The 21,701-nt window shown below is 30.8% G+C and overlaps 1 protein-coding gene across 1 annotated transcript; it reads left to right on the forward strand.

Annotated features, from left to right (window-relative positions):
- Window positions 1-7,706: 7,706 nt before the first annotated feature.
- LOC8266279 lies at window positions 7,707-18,244 on the forward strand. The gene is made up of 9 exons (XM_002529903.4): window positions 7,707-8,970; window positions 9,731-9,860; window positions 11,076-11,566; window positions 12,701-12,781; window positions 12,952-13,056; window positions 15,869-15,982; window positions 16,076-16,159; window positions 16,872-16,943; window positions 17,558-18,244. The coding sequence occupies exons 1-9, from the start codon at window positions 8,650-8,652 to the stop codon at window positions 17,822-17,824; spliced, it is 1,665 nt and encodes a 554-aa protein (XP_002529949.1). The 5' UTR covers window positions 7,707-8,649; the 3' UTR covers window positions 17,825-18,244.
- Window positions 18,245-21,701: the final 3,457 nt, after the last annotated feature.

The raw sequence follows: 21,701 nt of genomic DNA on the forward strand, positions 1-21,701 counted from the left end.
AACATCTGCATGTAGAGGATGACTTTATTCATCATCAAGAAGAGAAAAAGGCACAAAATGAAAAAGCTCATGAGGAGAGCTCCCAAGTTACTCGATGGATGATCATATATGCTACATTGCTCTTGTAGAGGATGATATCCAATCAAGAAGAGAGAGAGGCTTAGAATGCTCAACTTCAACAAGCAATAAGGTTTTTAATTGTAAGCAACAAAGAAATAACCTCAAGAAAGAAAAAATAAGTATGTGCTCTAAGCAATGAGGATGACTACGATGAAGTAATATTAAGTCCTTCTAAGTTTAATATTGAAGATGATGATGATAATGATAGTTGTGATGATGATGCACTCTCATATAGTCAATTTTTAGATGTATTAGAAACTATGAAAAAAATGCTCTTGAGAAGCTAAAGAAAAAAATAAAAGTTTCAAAATTAAAATTAAAGATTTAAAAAGTAAAAATGAAACTTTTGAACAAAAAAATTCTTCTTTAAATTCAAGACAAATGACTTTGGAAGAGCAAAATAAAGAGCTTTTGATGAAATTACATGATTTTAAAAATATCTTGAAAAGCAATAAGATTCTCAAAAATGAGAATAGAGCTTTCAAAGAAGAAAATGAATGTTTAAAAGATAAAATCCTTTCTCTAACATCCATTGAAGATATTTTTAGAAAGGAAAAATTATGAGCTTTTGATGAAGTCCCAAAATGTTGATAAGATTTTGAAAGTAAATAAAAATTTCTAAAAGGAAAATGAAGTTCTTAAAAATGAGATTATTAATTTGAAATCATCATTTTCAAAATTTACTAAAGAAAAAGAAACTCTTGATATTTTACTAGGTTCTCAAATATCATCTTGCATAACAAAGGATTAGGCTACAATGATGCATCACCTAGCACAAACAAGACTAATTTTTTGAAAGTATCTCATTATTCAAATGATCATGCATCAACTAGCATACCAGTGAATATAGCTAAGGTGTTCTATGCTAACTATGATCATTCTAAGCATATACATTCATACTCACACACATAAGAATAGATTTCATCTGAGTAGTAAGCATGGCATTGCACAAAATTTTTATGAATATTGTTACTCTTGGAATGAATATGGACATAAAGTATTCAATTGTAAAACTGGAAACTATGTTCATCTATCTCATGCTAGACAATTTATTAGACATTACACTTATTATAATAGAAATTGTCATTTTCTTTATAAGAGAAAACAATCCAAAACCAAAAAAGTTTAATTTTTGGAGAGAATATTGACCCCAAGGTTTTATATATAATTTTTATTGATGCAAAATATTATTACTACTAACAATCTTATTTAGTATTGTTGTTCTTAGTAGGTAACCTTCAATTACCATTAATGCATATAAATAAAGATAAAGGTATAAGTGTGAAGATTGATTCAAGAGTCATGGACTTAAATATTTGAATCAATATGAAAATCAAGATAAAAATTATAAAGTAATAAAGTTGAAAAGAGTGATAGAACATATAAGAAAATGCAAAGAGCATGTGGAGTCAAGAAACTTATGTGGACATGGATGATCTCCATGGAATGAATCGGTTCTTAAAGTTTGAAGAATAAACTGTGCTACTTGGAAGAGTTTATGAGGGAAAGCCATATATGGATGTATAGCTACATCAGTTTACTTTCAGAACACAAATTATTTAATTTTTGGAGCTGTAAAAATGGAGTTTCGGATTTTTGAGTGAATTATGCTCAAGCTGTCATATTGGACTACATCATATAAGATCAATTAGAATTAGTGATATTTTTTCTACAATAGGAATTTTAATATGTCATTCTCTAGATTTATAGCCATAGAAGTCTAATTTCACATGCAAAAGGTATTACATCAATCCGATATATATGGAAGACGCAGCAGCCAAAATACTAAAGCATGTCTGAACTATCAAGACTAGATGAGCAATAAAATATTTTAATTTTTGCAGTATGACGATTACTTATTTTGGAGTTTTTCAAAACTACAATGTCGTAGTGGATTAGCCAAAGCTTCTAAGAAAACAACAGTTTACCATTTGGAGTTATATAGTTTAAGATTTCGAGTCTTTAAATGGTCATGCCCGTGATTGAAAAGTAGAAAATCCACAGAAGCATTCATGGCCGACATTCCCAGCTATGAACAAGTCTTCCCAGACTTAAAGAAAAAGTTCACGCCCGTGAATAATGAAAACTCTCTAGAATCTTTAAAAAATCATAATAGAGGTTACAATCAAAGTTCCTAAGCCATGAAACCAGAGTTCCCAATCGTGAAAGCAGACTTCCCAACTGTGAAGAATTGTTCATGGCCATGACAAGTTCCAGTTTTTCAAATCTGCTTTCTTATTGATGCTTCACGATCATGAAAGATTTTTTCTACCCGTGAAGCTGCTTTTTTAAAAGCTGTTAAAATGACTATATTTGAATTTAATAAGGGTATTACGACTCTATTTCACCTATAACTATTTAATTATCATTTCTAATGGTTCTAGGTCAAGCAAGAGCATTTACTTGAGCCTCTTACTTTTTATATCTCTCAACAACCTCTATTTCTTTATAAAATTCTTCTTGTATTAAAGATTCAAGAGAGAGTTTGAATCTTTGTAGTTGAGTGATTGATTTCTATATTCAAAGCTCAAAAAGGTTAGGTTGAGCACTTGCATAAGAGATTAATTGCTCTTATAACTAGAATTAAAAATCTTAAATTAGATTAGAGAGTTAGCCACAGAAAACACTTGGGCTAGAGTGCTAGCCATAGAAAATACTTGAATTAGAGTGTTAGCCATAAAAAACATAGCTTTTGAGTGTTAGCCATTGAAACACATGTAAGAAGTTTGAGTGTGAGCTTGGAAACAATTAGGTTTGATATTATTACTAGAATAGATTGTGTTGGAAATATGAATAATCTTTCTTTTGTTAGTGACAATATTATGTCATTGAGTAAGTATTTTAGCGGTGTGAATAGGGTTAAGAAGCAAGATATTGAGGACTGTTTTATTTTGAAAGGTGGGAGTGCGATGATGATGCCATTAAACTTATTGTTTTGTATTTTGTTTACTTGTTTTTGTTTTCTTCTCCTAAGAAAAGACTTATTTGTAAGGAGGACATATATATTGTTGATAGTTGAAATTTTGATAATTTTACTTTGGAATCTTTAAAGGGAAAGGTTGATATAATGAAGAAAAAGGAAGATAGTTTAATTTATATATTGATTGGTTTTCCGTTAGCCTTATAGATTTGGTTTTTTGAGTGTTGCCTTTATGTTAGTGGGAAGTTTGTTGTTTTAAAGGACTGTCATCTTAGTCTTCCACGTATTCTAAAGTGGTCAACACTTTTACAACCAACTTCCAGTAATATTCAAAAGAATTTGTTTGCTATTTCTGAAAAGAATTTTTTTTTATTTGTCTTTGTTTATGTTTATATTATTAGAAAATAATATTATTTTAATAGAATAATGCTACGTATAATAAGTAATTTCACTTAGAATATTCGCGTAGAATAGGCAATTTGATATACTTTATGAGTTGTATATGTCTAGACATAGCCTATATTGTGAATAAATTGAGTAGATTCACCAGCAACCCAAGCAAAGCCCATTGGAAGGCTCTTGTAAGAGTTCTTAGATATATAAAATATACTTAAGATTATGGTTTGCATTATACAAGGTACCCTCCTATATTAGAAGATTATAGTGATGCGAATTGGATATCTGACTCTAAGGACTTGAAGTCTACAAGTGGATTTGTCTTCACAATTAGTGGTGCAACATTTTCATGAAAATCCTCATAACAAGCTTGTATAGCCAAATGCATAATAGAATTTAAGTTTATAGTTTTAGATAAAGCTAGAGAGGAAGTAGAATGGCTTAGAAATTTCTTAGAGGATATTCCATGCTAGCCAAAACTTGTATCTGCAATAAGTATACATTATGATAGTCAATTAGCTATTTGGAGAGTACAAAGCTAAATTTATAATGGTAAGTCTAGACATATGTCGTAAACATAATACTATTAAGCAATTACTTAAGAGTGGAATTATATCCATTGACTATGTAAAGTCGAAAGACAACCTAGCAGATCTACTTACTAAAGGTTTAGATAGAGATAAAGTAAATTGTTCATCGAGGGAAATGGGATTAAAGCCTATGACTAAAGAGACTTCATAGTGGTAACCTAACCTAGTTGACTAGAGATCCCAAGATGTAGGTTCAAAGAGACAACTAAACTATATAAACTCAGTAAAAAATAACTTAGAAACTAACCACTTCTACCCGTTTCTATGATGAAAATTGCTTCATGAAATGTATTTTAGGATAAGCTATGCTTTTAATGATTTATAAAAAGGGATATGGATCACCTCTATAAATGTAAAATTAGAGTCGATTTTATGAGAATTTTAAGGTTGAATTTCTATAAAGCATTCATGAAACCATAAGTTTTTTAGGACCAAAAAAAGTATAACCGTGAGAACTAAATAATATTCTAAAATATAGTGTGTAAATATTGTTGTCTTGATTTACACCACCAATTAAACAGTTCAAGACATCATTCAAAGCTAAAAGCTACCTTCCCAATCCAACATATCTTTTAATTAAAGTGTATGCATATTGTTGTATACTTGTTCATTCAATTTCCATTCATGTAGGGGATTGTTAGAAAATAATATTATTTTAATAAAATAATGTTATTTTATTTAGATTGAATGAGAAATTATATTAAGACATAATTTTGGCTTATGTCTCTTAGGAGAGTCATGTCTTTTAGATAATGCCTCTATAGAAGAGTCATGTCTTTTAAATAATATTTTTTAGGAGAGCTATGTCTCTTCATAATTCTTATATAAAAGACTTCCTCTAACTACTTTTTCATTACTTGTTTTTACTTTTCTTCTTTAGAAAAAAAAAAAGAAGAAAAGTAATTTTGTTAGTAGTAATGATAAGAATGTTGTGGAGGGTGGTAATTTTGTAGATGGGAGAGAGTCTATTCATAATTATGGGGGTAAGTTATATTGATGAAGGATTTGGCAAAAAATGAGGTGTTGGAGAACTCGATAGTGATGAAGTTTTTTACTCAAATTTTCTTGATCATATTGATTTCATTGTTAAGCCAGCTATTGCTTCTTTTTTATTTATGTCTAGTTATTTTTTAGTTTTCATATCATAACATATCAACAAAATTTCTAGGTTTATTCTTTTTTTTTTCAAATTTGATATTCTTAAATCAATTTGGATCCAGTTATCAGCTTTCAAACTCTTATAAATATATCTTTTTCATTAATGTTAGTATGAAATCAGTTAAAACAAATAAAAATTTTAGGAGAAATAAAGCAACATTATGAGATTTATAATTTTATTTTAGAAATTCAAAATTTACCTTTCTTTCTTTCTTTGGATATAGTTGTCGATTTTGGGTTCCAATCATTTTTTAAAGTAATATTGCATCCATTAACTTTTTTAAAATTTTTTTTATTGAAATATTTGTTGATTTCTTCTTTGTTGTGTAGGTTTTGGTTATAAAAGAGGAAGTTGCTATTTTTGAATTTCTTTTATAAATTTCAATATTTTTGAAATAAATTTTAAGGCACAATATAATTGATATTAAATGCATTTTTTTCTAATATTTTTCACATTTTTCCAAAAAATAAACATAAAACTATAGGCTAGAAAACACATACAGCTCAAAAAAGACTACAAAGCTCATTTATAGATTAAATAAAAAAAACCCTAATTTCTCATCTAATGTGGTCATAGGACTTACATAACCACCACCGTCAGTCAGTCGCTGTTACTCTCACTACTATTTCTGGGCGCTAACATTTTTGGACTTCAGCGCGCACGAGAAACACTTCATCTTTTAAGCATTAAGATTGCTGTTTTTTTTTAATTATTATTTTCAACAAATCTAGGAAGAAATTTAGACTTTTTTTTACTTAGAGAGAGAAGAGAGGATAACACAAAAGAAATCCTCTAGAAAGAGCCTATAATAGCTAGATTAAAATAAAAATATAATAAAAAATACATAATATAAATAAAAAATAAATTGTTAGCACAGGTTGCTTCAAGAGAAAAAAAAAAGAAAAATTTCTAGTTTTCCAAAAAAAGAGCAAAGACTTTTTAAGAAAAAAGATATTTGTATGAGTATGAATGCGATAGTTTATTAGACTTGAACAACATTAAATTACTTTGATTTCGTCAGTTTGATTAGTTTTTATGCATTCGAAGAAGAAAAATAGAAAAATTTTAATTTTCTACAAAAGAGAGAGTAAAGACTTCTTAAAAAAAAATATTTTTATGTGTATAAGTGCGATAATTTAACAAATTTAAATTTAATCATATTATTTCGCTTTGATTAATTTAATTTATTTTTGTGCATTCAAAAGAAAGAAAAAAAAGAAAAAAATTCTAATTTTCTAAAGAAAAGAGAGCAAAGACTTTTTAGGAAAAAGCGATATTTATATGAGTATAAGTACGATAATTTAACAAATTTGAATCTAATCAAATTATTTCAATTTGATTAATTTAATTTATTTTTATGCACTCAAAAGAAAGAAAACAAAGAAAAAAGAAAAATTTTAATTTTTTTTTAAAAAGAGGGTAATAATTTTTTTTTTTTAAAAAAGACATTTGCATAAACATAGGTGCAGTAATTTAACAAATTTAAATTGAATTGAATTATTTCAATTTGATCAACAAGTGGCCCAAAGTACACTGATCTCCGCTGCTGCCATTAAAACTTTCAACCAGAATATGCTTAGAAGTCACTTGAGTTTCAGCACAATCCATTTCACAGTAAACAAAAGCCAAAAAAGAAAAGGAAAGGAAAAGAAGCCAAGAAAATTAAAAAGAACATAAAAAAAAAAAGAAAAAAAAAAAGAAGACAATATTAAGTGGGTCCTACTGAATCATTATTATGCAACTCATCCCACTATCCTTATTTTCATCTAATCCACACTAATATATTAATGACGACAACTACCTCTCTTCTTCCTAAAGTTCTTCAGGGTTTAATTGCTTTTTGGTCCCTCTATTTTGGTATAATACATACATTAGTATTAAAACATTTTGAAAAGATTAGTTGGTATTTGGAATGTATTAAATTAATGCAAGTAAAAAAATTGACATAATATTTTTTTTATTAAAATATTTATTTGAATATAATTTAATTTTAATATTTAAAAATATAAAAATTCATATAATATTTTTCGACTAGAATTATTTATTTAGTTTAATAAATTAAAATTGAATAATATAAACATTTAACTATCTTATTAACATTAAATTATTTAAAATATTTAAATTTTATTAAAATTATATGTTGCTAAATATAAATTAAATAAAAAATATTATTAATTATTTTATCAGATAGTAAAATTAATTTATATTGAAAATTAAATTTTATTCTAATTTAAAAATTAATATTGATATAGTTTAAAAGTTGATTTATAATTATTTTATTAAATTAATTTATTCTTGATTATATTAATTTTAAGAATTAGTTATAAGTATTTTTTTAATATTAAGACATAAGTACTTAGTTATGTCAAAATATAAAAGGCTTTTTGTTCGATTAAACACTATAGGAGGCGACTAATACATAAGTAAGACCTCAGGGGGTGACTAATGTATTAGTAAGATCTCAGGGGCTTAATGATAGTTATACATTTTTTCTTTTTAACCAAACAAAGAAAAGAAAAGGAAAGAGAAAAGGAAAATCCCAACTTTTTGCAACTTTTTGAACTTCACTGCTTCACGAGCTCTCTCTTTCCTTCTCTAGAGAACAGGAATTGCAAAGAAGAAAAAGCTAGGGTTTCTCTTCTCTATTACCCATTACTATAAGTGTTTCTTCTTTGTTTTGAGTTCGATTAAGCACCTCTCTTTTTTTTTTTGGTCTCTTCAATTTTCCTTTTAGATTTCTGTATTGTCCTCTTTCTGTTCGATGTATCGTTTCTCTGAGGGGATCTATTTGGTGTGTTTGAGAGACACCAAATGCAGTTACAGTTACTGTTAATTTCCAATTTTTTTTTTTGGTGCCTTTTGTTTTTGTTAACCTTTGAATGAATTTATGAATGAATAGAATTTGTTGAAAGTAAAGAAATAAAAGACGAGAGACAAAAGGACCTCTAGTTATAGTTATAGTGCGGAAGAAATCACTTTATAGAAACTTCCATGTGAAGCAATTTGCGTTGAACGTGATCCATTCCCATCTCTTTTATAACTCAACTAATCAGAATCTTATTTCCATCACATGCTAACTCTGTCACTCTCTTGTCTCTATCTTATTTCTTGCCTCTTTGGTAGTAACTATAGGGAAAATGGGGTCTTTTTTTAGTTTCCTTGATCTTCTTTTCCTTGGGTACTTCATTCTCATTTAACTTCGTGATTTTGGGTAAAATTCTTTTTCCCTTTTATTTATTACAAATTCTTCCAAGTTGTTCTGGGTTTTGTATAATTTTGGGAGATCAAGCCCTCTAAAAGTATGGATAGGTTTTATACTTTTGCTTTACATCTTCTAAGATTCATGGAGTTTACTAGCATTGACACTGAGGGATATTTATAGCATCTTTATATGTCTTAAGATTAGTGCTTTTCTGGGTTTTATTTATGATTTGTTTGTTTCAGTTGTTTGTATTTAGTTAGTGATGGAGGATATTGGGTTAGTTAAGCAAGGATGGAAATGGTTGCAATCGCAGAAATATGCCTATTTGCGGGTGAAAACTACAGCATTATGTTTGAGGGACAAGATTGGGGTGTTTATAGAGCGGCATTGGCCACTGGTTTCTAGTGGGTTTGTGAGATTTGGCTGGTTAGTAAGTTTCTTGTTGATTTATTGGAAAGACTGCTTTATAAGGGGTCTCCAGTCGGTTGTCAAACTGGGTTCTGCAGCTTTGCTTCTTATAATGTGGAGTTGCTTTCTTAGTCTCACATCAATGTCATGTGTGCTTTATGTCCTGCTTAGTATGGTGAGTCTTTTTCTTATTTATTTTGGGAATTTTTTTTTTATATGGCATTCAATTCATTATAGCTTTGAATAAGTAATTATTTTTTTGTTTTGAGTTATATCAATTGCATCACAATTAATTGTGCTACTTTTATAGCTGTACGTAACTTTTTGGTCTAATGTTCGTGTTATGTTTCTGTCTGACCTCAGAAAATGTGGAGGGAAACAGGACATGCAAATGTTCTTCTTTCATATAGATTTCACTGTTGGGATAATGAATGATTTTGAGAGTATACATTGTGGACAATAATGTTTTACATATTTATTATCAGAAGTTTATAGTAGGTTGTATGTTGGGAATTATTGGTACAGGTTGCAATCTGTGTGCTTTAGGTTTCTATCAGATTAAGTTTTGACATGGATAGCTACTTTTCTGCCTATTCTTTATCTTCAGAATTTTTTCCTAAATTAAACTGGAAATTTTTTGCTCTGATAACAAAAAGAAGAAAAGAGAATCTAATTTTTTTAGCTTCACTTTCCATTTCATGTTGTATCTTTCTTGTTTGACAATATATATTACAAACTTGTAGCATCTTATATTGAGCTATTTCTTTTATACATTCGAACATTGAACCCGTAACATTTGATTGTTCATTGATGATTGTGAATCTGAAACTTAGTATGAAGAGTGATTTTTCTTCTAACTTAACTAGGCTGAAGTTACCTTGGCTTTAACATTTAAGTTTTGATAAATGCTACTGATAATGGGTGCAATATTTCAGGGAACTGCAGGAGCTGCTGTTCAGTATTTGGGTTACACTCCTGGACTGTTTATTGTAGGACTCTTTGCAATTTTAATTTTATGGATGTATGCTAACTTCTGGATTACTGGGACATTGTTTATAGTTGGAGGTATGGATTGGTTACATTTACCATATTCTTGAATTTTGATGTCAGCAACATGATTCAATCTTTTTCCTTTCTCTATTGTACTTGTCTACTATGCCCAAAATTGGCTTAAATTGTTTACAGACGATGGGTTGGTAATTAGGTATTCATCACTTGTTCTAATTGGCTTCTTAAGCATTCACATTTTCTTTTGATAAGGTAAGCATTCACATTTATTCTGCAGTCCTTGTGACTTGGTTATATAGCAGGGATAACTTTATTTTTTACATTTTTATTCTTATATTGTATGTACTTTGCCTGTATGATTTCACGGCCTGGTTAAAGTAATTGACTTGAAACTTCTGTAATAATTTTACAGATTGAGTCACTCTGTTTGAAGCTTGAATAACTTAAGTGTTATTCAGTAACATTTAAAGAAATCGGAGAGGAAAATGAGTAATGCTGTAGGTCCTTTTTCTTTTTACTACCAATGGTCATTGTCTTCAACAAATTTCTTATGTGTTGACTTAAACTTATTTACACTGGATGTTCTTAGGTTGTAGAGCTGGTGAATTTGCATGTTACTCGTCTTCTTCTAATGAAAATTGGCATGACTTAAAGTGTGTAGCCTGTGATCTTGACAAATTGGACATAGAAGTGCTTGTACAGAAGGATACTACTTCTGCACTTTTTTTTTTTAATTTGAATGAAATCTGGAAGTATTCAACTTTAGGAGGTTGAATTACGAGTAAGGAATGCAGTGGATTTAGTTGTCCTGTTACAGGGCCTTACTGGGTGTGGAAGTAGAATAAGGGAGGACATAAACACCTAAATAGTGAACATGAAAGCCACAACATTTTAAAAATTCTGGTTGTAGTATAAGTTTATTATACCATGGTTTTTGTATGTCGCTGGTATGTTTATTTGTAGTTGAGTGTATCTGTGTGCACTCATGCAATTGTTTCTGCATTACCTAGCCCTCCTAGGATCTTGGCATGATCAATAAGGATGTTATATAAAGTTATTATTTTGGTTGCAACTTTGAACTCATTTGACTAGATTGGTCCCTTACATTTTGATGGTCGTATGGTGGATTGAAGCTCCTTGGCTTTGTAGACTCTAGATGATTGTCTTTCTCTTCGTCAAGGAGGCAGTCTCCTCTTCTGGTCGAGTAGCCTGCTAATGGTCTATAGTTCTGTAGATTTTATGGATTTTAATTCTCTTAATATGAAAATGCAGGTTACTTGTTCTCCCTAAACCATGCACGCTTGGTGGTCTTAATGGCGACTATATATGCTATTTATTGTGTGAAAGTTCGAGTTGGATGGCATGGTGTTTTCCTATCAATAAACCTTACATTTCTATCAAATGATGCTGTAAATTTTTTGCTCCAATGGTGTGATAATATCAATGAACGCACACATATTGAAGAGCAGAAGGAATCTGAAACAGTTATGCAAGATGAGTTCTCTACAGAGTGTGAATTCTCACTTCCCACAGATGAATCTGAAAAGCTGCAGTCGTGCAAATCATCTAGCAAGCCAGCTACTACTTCAACTGTTGTTAATAATCAAAATGAATCTTCGAGTAGAAAGGTAGTTAGAGAAGAAACAAATTCAGCTGATGAGATGAGAAGGATATTAAACAGTGTAGATCATTATGAAGCACTTGGATTTCCTCGTCATAAACGAATTGATGCCACAATTTTGAGAAAGGAATATCGAAAGAAGGTATGTGCAATATTTTATATTCCTATACCTATAATAGAATATCCTTAAGGTCAAACATTTTTCCAGTGGATTTTGATGTGCTTTCATTATGTAAATTATACCCTTGCCATTAGAAATATTATTAGTAAAATATTTCTCTTTTTTCCCTTTATTTATACCACATTATTTAATTTTTGTTTTCAAATTTATAATACAAAATGTCCTTGCTTTCATGAATAGTGATATTTAGATGTTGTCATTTATTTTCTTTTTAATTTATTCCATGTTGTATAGTGTTTTAGTTTCTTACAATTTTTTAGTCTTTAAGATATTACACCAAAAATATGATAATAATATCAGTGAGATTTGAACCTTCACGCCCATTTATTATTACTACCGTCCCTTTACAATGCTAATTTGATCTGAGATGATAAAGAATATAATGAAATGGAACCGGTTTAAATTTCTAAATATCTAAGTTGTTTAATTTCTTTAAAAAAATAATAATATTGAAATTGCAAGTGAGTTGTAGGTAAAAGAGGAAAAAAAAAAAAAAAGAAGCATAAGTAAATAGTAAGATATGTCTATGTGACCATATATTAGTAATATCCTTCACTTTAATTTTTAACCATTTATAAAATTAACATAATGTTCTTAAAATTTTTAAAATTGCATGTGCCTTGCATCTGCTTTCACTACACCAGAGATTTGAACACCAATGCTCAACATTGTGAGCTTACTGTTTTGAGAGGCTCAAAGTGATCAGAAACTTCCTTTTGTGTGTGTTTTTTCCCAGTGTGTACCTTTGATTGGTGTCTTTTTATACATATTTTTATAAGCAAACTTTATACTTTTTCTTTTCTTCTTTGGGCTTGTTATCGGGATGCCTAAGGGGGGGCTTTTTGCTCGCACTGCTCCCCAAAATTCATGTTTGGGTTCTCTCCTGTATACTAGGCGATATACTGATTGCTTGATTCTGCATGCAGTATCTGGACCTATGACCAGTTAGAATATCTTCTAGACTTGTTGAAGGGAGTTGGCATGCAATCTGGTGTTGAATGGAATTAAATTATTCCTTATAGTTGCATTTATCCGTTTCATGTGTTGAGTTACTGATTCCCTTCTAATTTTCTTAATTCATTTCATTGTTTTTAGGCCATGCTTGTGCACCCTGATAAAAACATGGGAAGCCCTTTGGCGAGTGAATCATTTAAAAAAATTCAATGTGCATATGAGGTGAGCATCTATGGTTTAACAGTAATCTCTCCATCACTTTCTAATGTGTTCATGCATGTGCAAATTAATTGAGTTACTAATTCCTGTAAGAAAGAAACAAAAGGAATAGGAACAACTGAGGATGTGTCGGATCCTGTTGTAGTGACTGATAACAATGATGTGAGTGATAGGTTCTTTCGGATTCATCAAAGAAGAGGGACTATGATGAGCAATTGAAGAAGGAAGAATCTAAGACTAGGGGTGTTTGCCAAAAGTCTCATGCTGCAGCAAATCAGGTAATTTTATCCTTCGTTCAAAATTTCCAATATTATGTCCATTTTGTTCAGTGTGTTGGTTCTGTAATCTTTCATTGATGTGACATTCATGACAAAAGTGAAACAATCAAACAGTCATATAGATGTAGGAGAGCATTAAAAAAGTATTTTACTAATGATGCTAAAGTTTCTTACACATAGAATTGATGGAGCTAATATTTAGGAATTATGCCTATAGCTGGAGGATACCTGGGTAAGTATTTTCAGTGGAAACCAAGCAGGAAACAGATTATTGTTGCTGAGACTGTTACTTTCTGAAACTACAATTTGAGTGTGAATGTGTATGGTATTCTTGTTTTTATATTGTCTTGGCTTATCAACTTCTTTCGAGGCCAGAAGCATATGTGCGCCATAAACTCCTACAGATATGTTTATAGTATTCCTAATCTAGCAAGGACTTGTACTCCAGGTGGAAACAATATATAAATCTCTCTTTTTCTCCACAGAATGAAAATCATCTTGTAATGCTCCATTTGTGGGTCGAGCTTCTGAAAAAATTGTTGGTTTTGTTTGTAGGACTCGAAAAAAAAAATCTTTAGATATCTTCTCTCAAGTACTTTATTGACCCACATGTTCTAAGGGATTCTTGAGTAATGATTCTTAAATATATCGGTTATATTTTTCCCCTGTTATTTGTTATACCTTAAGAATACAACAGTTTTACGTAGAGATGTAGGCTGCTTTATCTTTCTCTATAGTGGTTTAGTTTGATTACATTTGTACTTCTTTTCATAAACTAAGGTTCCTCTGGAAGATTGTTCACACAAATTTTATTAGTTTAAAAGTGACAACCATGGATAGATCAAAGAGTCCTTTCAGACCAAAACTAAGGTTTTGAAAGTGACAACAATCTGTCCTTCATGTTCAGGAATTGTATTGGATTTCACTCCTAGACTGGGAAATATTTCGCCATATGAATTACTAAAACTGATGGCTCTAATATATAGACTCAAATGTCCTTCTCAAGCACATTTATGTCACCTTATTACAAGGAAAATTTTCTGAATCATTTGTCTCTCGAAAGATTTCATTCTACTCCTCCTTTACTTCTCAAAAGATATTGCTTTAGAAGAGAAAAACTCTTAAATCGACTTGAAATTTGAAAATTATTCGACAAGAGTAATTCTTAAATTGACTTGCAATTTTGAAAATTATTCAACGAGATTAATCTTGTGTAAAGGTAGAATCGAAGAGGTACCTCGGGATCTTTGCTTGCTTCAAGAATTGAGTTGGAAGGCCGGTAAATTTTTTAATGTGGTTGATTGAGGGGTCTGTGGAAACTATTGTGGAAAGTTCAGCAGAGGCCTCTTAAATTTTGCCAGAGGGGCCTTCAATTTAGATACAATAACTTTTACTAAGAGCTTAGAAAGTTTTTAGGGTTGGAAGGAGATGCTTCCATTGATCTTGATGATATAAACTACAATGAGCTTCATGCAAGAAAGAGGACTTTGTTTAACACCCTTTTACCCTTTAGAGGATTTTTAGAGTAAACATCCCATGTAGATTATATACAAATAGGATAATGTTTGGGCTTTTCCAACTAGTAACATAAGTTTTTGAGTTGGCATGAGTGGTCTAGTTATCAGGGGAAGGTTTAACATAAAAGTTCAAGCTTATAGGTGAAGGTCCCATGATCAGTTTTACACCTCTATAATACCTCATCATGTGACAGCCTGCTTGGCTTGAAACCTTAACAATCACAAGCTCTCTCTACTGTATGTTGTTATTTAATTTAATTATATTGGGTTCCAGGATTCTGACTTTGGACCACTTAGTTGAAAAGTTGCTGATTTCATATTAATGAACCACTTAGCTAATATTTTACATCTCTTACATTGATACCTTGTACTGGGTTTGGTATCACCAAATTATTCTAATGCTTATTAGTTTAGTGCTCTTCTATCTCCTTTGACTTATTGTTGTACTGGTTAGCTTATTCCATTTTTTGGTGGTGCATCTGAATAGTATAAGTTTTTGAGATAAGGCATAAAATATAAAAGTAAATTGATTCTGCATGCTGAGGAAAAAACATTGATTGAGCTGGAAAATTCAGCGACATATGGCAAGGAACAAAAAATTTCAGAATTTCTGGCTCCACCATTTGGCCTTCAGAACTCAAGGACCGTTTTCTCCTTTCATCTCTAAACAGGGGAGAATATTTAAAGAACTTTGTTTCGATTGGAAAATGTTGGGTTTTATTATAATGATTTTGTATTTAAAACTTGAGTTCTTGGCTTGGACGATAAACTTGATTTTTGATATTTAGTTCTCTTGCTTCTGTTTACTCTCAGTTGCATTCAGAAACTGTGGAATCATACTTGATACTTCCACTTTTACACGTCGCAGATGTATCTTTATCTCTGCAGCTTGGTTAGTAAGTAGAAAACCCCCACCCCTATTGTTGTCAACCGGCTGCTGAGGCATGCTGAACAAGTCCTTTACTTGCTGATGCCTCACTTTCTTTGATTTGTATAACAGTTGGATTTTGAGGCAATATGCAAATCATGAGAAAAATATTGAAACTAGGGTAACAATGTACAATGAAAACTGGAAAAAGCAGGGTAAGGATTTGTCTTGAGTGGCAGGATATGTCCTTGCATTTTCATACCTCGACATCTTGGCTGTTTATGCTATGATGGCAGATATTTACCTGCAGAAATATGATTTTTGTTTTTTCTTTTGAGCCAGTTGATGTCCATCTTTTTTGGTCTCACTAATGTTGAATGATGACATGGATATAATTATGTTGTAACCATATTTCTATTACAAGCAGAGCAATCAAGATTATTGCTCTGAGGAGTCGAGGCGTATACAATGCACGAAGTGCGGTAATTCACATATATGGGTGTGTACAAATAGGAGTAAGGCCAAGGCCAGATGGTGTCAGGTCAGTCCCCTTGTAGTTGAACTCTATCATTCTCCTTCTATTATCAAATTCCGAATCCAGTTTTCTTACTTTATTAGACCATTTTGGATTCAGGATTGCTGCCAATATCATCAAGCCAAAGATGGAGATGGATGGGTTGAGTACAAAGGCTCATTGGTTTTTGATAAACCTCAAAAGGTATTGTCCTTCTATTGTTATCGTCCTGATTTTAATTTTGATTGATTTAGTTCTAGGAGATTATGTTCTAAATTTGGGACCACCTTGTCGATCGTGAAAGAGCGGGCATATCCAAAGTTGGAACATCTTTACTGGTCACTGCAAAGATGTTTGAGTTATTTTTCTTATTTTAGGGTAAATTACTGAAACCCCACTTTAAGTTTGAAAAAAGTTCAGTCTGAAAAGAGTTCACAGCTTTTTCATCTTGGATTAAACACTTTCAACATTATGTGCAACTAAGCATTTCTCTTTTCTTTTTTTCCTTCATAAAAGAGTGCGCAGAACTAATAAATTGTATAGAGGTAGTTATCTCGATTTGATTCCAAATTTTGTACATTAGTTTCATGTTTTTTTTTTTTTTCCTTTTTGTCTTTCATTGATGTCATTCAAGTTCTTTTCTGCTCAAAATTTCTTCCATGTTATCATATTTTCTTACAAAATTTGTATAGTTGCGAGGTTAACTACCTAATGTTCTTCGTAAAATGAGTTCCTTTTTCTGGAGGCTGAATTATTGATCCTTCATGCTTAATATTATTGTTTCATCTCTAGTTCAGTGAGTTGCTTTGGTCTATTAAATAATTGTGAGTTTCTTGTCATTTTTGTTTCTGTTTATGCTGATATAAGATCTGTGCATTTGTTTATTATGCTTGGCCATTTCATTCTGTTGCTTTAGATGGAAATACCCCGTGCTTTTGTTTGTGCGGAAAGCAAAATCTTTGATGTGTCAGAATGGGCTATTTGTCAGGTTAGTGCCTTTTTTCTGTTCTTTTTCCTTTCTTTTCTTTTCTGCAGTCTTAATCTGAAGTTCCTTTTACCTGCCAAGAAATATTTTTATTATTGTGTATGTGATGCTGTGAGCATTAGAACCTCTTTAATATGTAAGCAGATATAAGCTTTTAATGTTCTTATATTTCTATGTTATGTTCTGTTATTATATTGCGGTAATGCAGTTTCTTTACTCGAGCATTTTCTGGTAGGAGAGAACTCAACTACTGAGAAATACCTTGAATAAGTCGATTTGCTGCTGCCTCTCTCCTATTTATTAGTTTTTTATTTGAAATTCAAAATATCAGAGCCTGTGATCTAACAAATAGTACCTTGATGAAACCTTTTCTCAAAATCTCATTTCTCTGGTTTGCATTAGGGTTCACTGGTAATCTCATGATTTCTTGTCATAGAAGATAGAAATACTATCAGGGTTTATTTATATAATTTCCTGTAGCAAGATGGAAATACTGCTGTATGGAATTCTCCGTGACTGTCCCTTCTATATGTTCCTTGTATAAATGATAAAAAAAAAAAAGTTGTCTTCTGATATGGAACTGCATATCCAGAATCTTATGGAATTGTTCTTTGCAGGGAATGGCATGCCGGCCTAATACCCATAGGCCCAGCTTCCATGTAAACATGGTTGGTCTAGAGAAGACGCAACGATCCAACTCGAGCAGATATCCCTGGGGTTTGGATGCTGAGATGATGGATGAGGATGAAGAATTTGAGCTGTGGCTTCAGCAAGCCTTGGCTTCTGGGCTCTTTTGTGAGACCTCCACACGTAGGAAGAGCTGGAGTCCATTCAAATTGCATCAAAAGAAAGGGAAGAAACAATGGCGAAGATCGTCAACTTGAATGATCGAAAGGGAGAATGAGCAGCGCAGAAGTTTTCACGAGTCACGACCCATCCCAGGTAAATTGGAACTGTTTTCTAGGGCAATTGAATGGGATCAGGAGCAGTTGTTCCTTCAGCAGAATGAGACTTTGATGTTTCCTGCCAAAAGAGATTGGTTGTTTAGGGGTGAGCATTGGTAGATGTTTGGCAAAACATTTCAGGGGTGTTTGAGCACAACCGCGGATAACCTACCGACAATTACCTTCTGCCCCATCACCCCCAACATCATAAGCGGGAAAAAGAAAAAAAGTAGAGCAGAGAAAAGAAAAGAAAAGAAAAGAAAAGAAAAAGAAATGTACTCCTATACATTCTGTGTGCATTGCATTGATTTCCGATGCCTATGTACATATTCTTTCAATAAAATTCTAATTTTGCTACTAGAGCTTTGCACAATTTTTTTTTTTATTATTACTTTTAAAGCCGGAATTTGCTTCCTTTTGATAAATGCTACGATTTGTTTATAAGGGATCCCCAGCTTTCCTGTTATATAAATTGTGTGCCACAGTTTATTATTATTATTATTAATAATTGGATAAAGTTCAAAAAAGGCCTCAGTGATTTGGTGTTCTTTCACTCGAGAGACAGAAATTTTTTGTATGTGTTTTGTTTTTTTAATATTTTTTAGATATATATTTATATATTTATAAATTTTTACATAATTTTATATTTATTTAATTTAAACTATTACTAAATTATGATTTATAAATAATGTGGCATTTATCATAGAATTGATAAATATATTAAAATTTTATATTAAAAAAAATTATTTTTAGAATTTAATTAAAATAAAAAATATATGTTTTAACAATTTATGTTTCTATTAATATTTATAATCTAAAAAATCAAAAAAAAATATTGAATGTATCTAAAAAATGTTAAATATTAAAATGTATATTATTCTTTTTATATAAAAATTACATGTATTCTTTAAGTGTAAAAATGTTATATGGTAGTTTTTTAAATTTTATCATTATTATTTCATTGGAGGTTCCAATGAGTCGTAGGTTATACAACGCACATAAACAACAAGACAGATTTAGTAGACAATTTTTTATGATTGGCAGTATTAAAAGGTTGAGTTAAGGCAATAAAGTGCGTAAACCAAACTTCTTAAATCTATCAATTTACCAGTTTTTACTTTCTAATTTAGGAAGTTGTTCACTCCTGGAGATATGTCTTGGAGGCTTGATAACATTTTTTCCTTAGATTTGAAAACTTGTAGGAATCGGATCTTTTCTATAACTATAGAAAAAAGGCAAATTATATGGTGGATTTTGGACCATGTAGTTCCAATAGGAATAAAAGAAGCTGATGACAGTTTATCTTTGTTTGTAATTTGATTATTTAAGGAGTGATTTTTATATCACTATTTCATTATCCCACATTGTACACTTTGATTTTTATAGCTTCGATGGCATCGATTAGTGGTTTTTTAGTTCCATTCGTACCTTGAAATTGAGATACTAGCCACTCGTAAATAATGAGTGAGTTCTTTTCGTTGCATGAACTTTTAAGTGGAGAAACGAGCTAAGAAATAATACTTTTTACTTGTGAGAATCTTTTACCTTACTCAAAACTCAACTCATCATAATGATAGTTGTAATCTTCTATCGAAACTCTATTACTTGCTATTTGAAATATTTTCTTTATAAATACTCAAAGCCTACATATTGGAAAGCATTGGTCCACGAATATGTGGAATCAAGCACCATGCCAAAAATATGCAAGCTCCATATTTATACTGAAAAACATTGTCTTATTTGTTTTATCTGCTTTGAGATTTTATAGCATATGCGCATTAGGCTTACTATCTCCTGTTGATAGAAAGCACAAACTCAATATTCTAGAAAAAAAAGACTCACCAAAAATCGTATGCGGAAGTAACAAAGTTGGTCCAGTATTGTCAAGCACAAAATAGTTTTGATTTGGTATTTGTCACATTTTAGATTTGGTTTATAATTTATCTTTTGCTGAATTTAGGTGTCTTTAAGTTGGTCTATATCATTTGATTATAACCTGCAATTTTTTTAATAAGCTAGTTTATGTCTTTTAAAATACCAAAAGCACACAGAGGGGAGTGAATTGGTGCTTTAAAAGAGAAAGATAAGAAATTAAAAAATAACTTGAGATGATTAGAGTGAGAAAGAAGAATGTGGAACACTTGATTTATAGAGGTTTAGCCTCAAAACCTACGCCTCTCCTCAATTGTAATTAAGAGTTTAATCAATTATTAATCTACTTTAGGTATAGATTAAACTTTTGCGTTTTACAAGCTCACACAAAACTTGTCTAACAGTTTTTCTTAAATGGCTAACACTAAACCCACAATCTAAGGTTCAGAATCTTAATTACAAGTGAATCAAATCCCTTATCTAAACACTCAATCTCGCAAAAAGTAATAAATAGAAGGATTTAAATATTCAACTACTCTCTTGTTCTCCACAAGAATCAATTAATACAATTAGAGAGAAACTAGATTTTCGTTAGTTGAAAGATTAAATTCACAATAATGAAAGCTAAAAAATAGTGTTCATTAACCCTAAAGAGGTTAAAAAATGAAGTTTAAATACTCTCTAATAGTATAGAGTCATTGGAACTTCATCAAAGTTCGAGTTTGAGATGCCCGATCTGACTTAGGGACACTTGCTACAGTAGCGGGGCGAATGCCTTTGGTCATAGGGGCACTTAGAAAGCAGGCGCCCTACTAAATTTTGGCTGAATTTTGAAGAATGATAACCTATGAGACCGAGTGATGGTTCGCTACAAGTCTTCATTAGCGGGGGGAAACTGATTCCTTGCAAGTTATCTAGGTTGTGGCATTGACTAGGAAAGGGACTACCAAGATTCATGGAGGCAATACAAACATCACGAAGGCCAATGTATTCTTTATTCGTGGGGCACCACCATCACGCGATAGCTGCTATCCTTTTCTAAGAAATGACGAGTAGCAATTCTCTGAGTCATGTACAAACTTGTAGAGGTGACAGAAGATCGAAATGCATTGTTTTTGCTATTTCTAAAACTTTGAATAACTCGAAGAAAATATTAGAATACTATAAATTATTTGTAATATATCAAAACAGGATGTTTGAATCTCAAGGTTCAACATCTTCTACTATTGTTATTGTGTTGCAGATATTGTGAGTTTTCTGCTATTTATTGTTATTGTGTTGCAGATATTGTGAATTTTCTGCTATTTTGGATATTGTGTGCGTATGTCCTTGCTAAATTTGAAGCCTATTGTGATTTGTGTTCAATTATTCTGTGCCTATATACCTTTTTCTTGTGTAAACTTCAGACTATTAGACTTATTATAAATTGAAAATCATGATTTTCAATATGATTTATTTCAATAAGGTGTATTTTATGAGCTTCAAACTATAAGCTTGAGCAACTTACTTTATGCTTTTAGTTTAGTTAAATATATTATATTTTGTGCTTTGTAGTTAATATGTAATAAATATTTAATGGTTATTCGAGATTATTCTTACATCAATTAAACTCAATTCAATAAGTCTAAAAGTCAAATTTGATAATAAAATTAAAATTAAATGCATATAAAACAACCCATTTAATAAAATTATTAAATCGAACCGAACTAAAATTTTTCGGTTAGTTATTTATGTTTAGTTTTTGTTGGTTTTTATCTTTAAGAATATATGATTTTATTGCTTTAACGATTTTAACTAAATTAAACCGATGGACACTCCTTATTTTCAGGCAGTTCTAGATTATTTATAGAAATTCTCATTCTTATCTACATATATATAAATAATTATAGACATTTAATATTACTAAAATATTTTAATATTATCATAAAAAAGTAAATATTTTAAA

Source organism: Ricinus communis, chromosome 9, assembly GCF_019578655.1.
Source record: "Ricinus communis isolate WT05 ecotype wild-type chromosome 9, ASM1957865v1, whole genome shotgun sequence".
Lineage (NCBI taxonomy): Eukaryota > Viridiplantae > Streptophyta > Magnoliopsida > Malpighiales > Euphorbiaceae > Ricinus > Ricinus communis.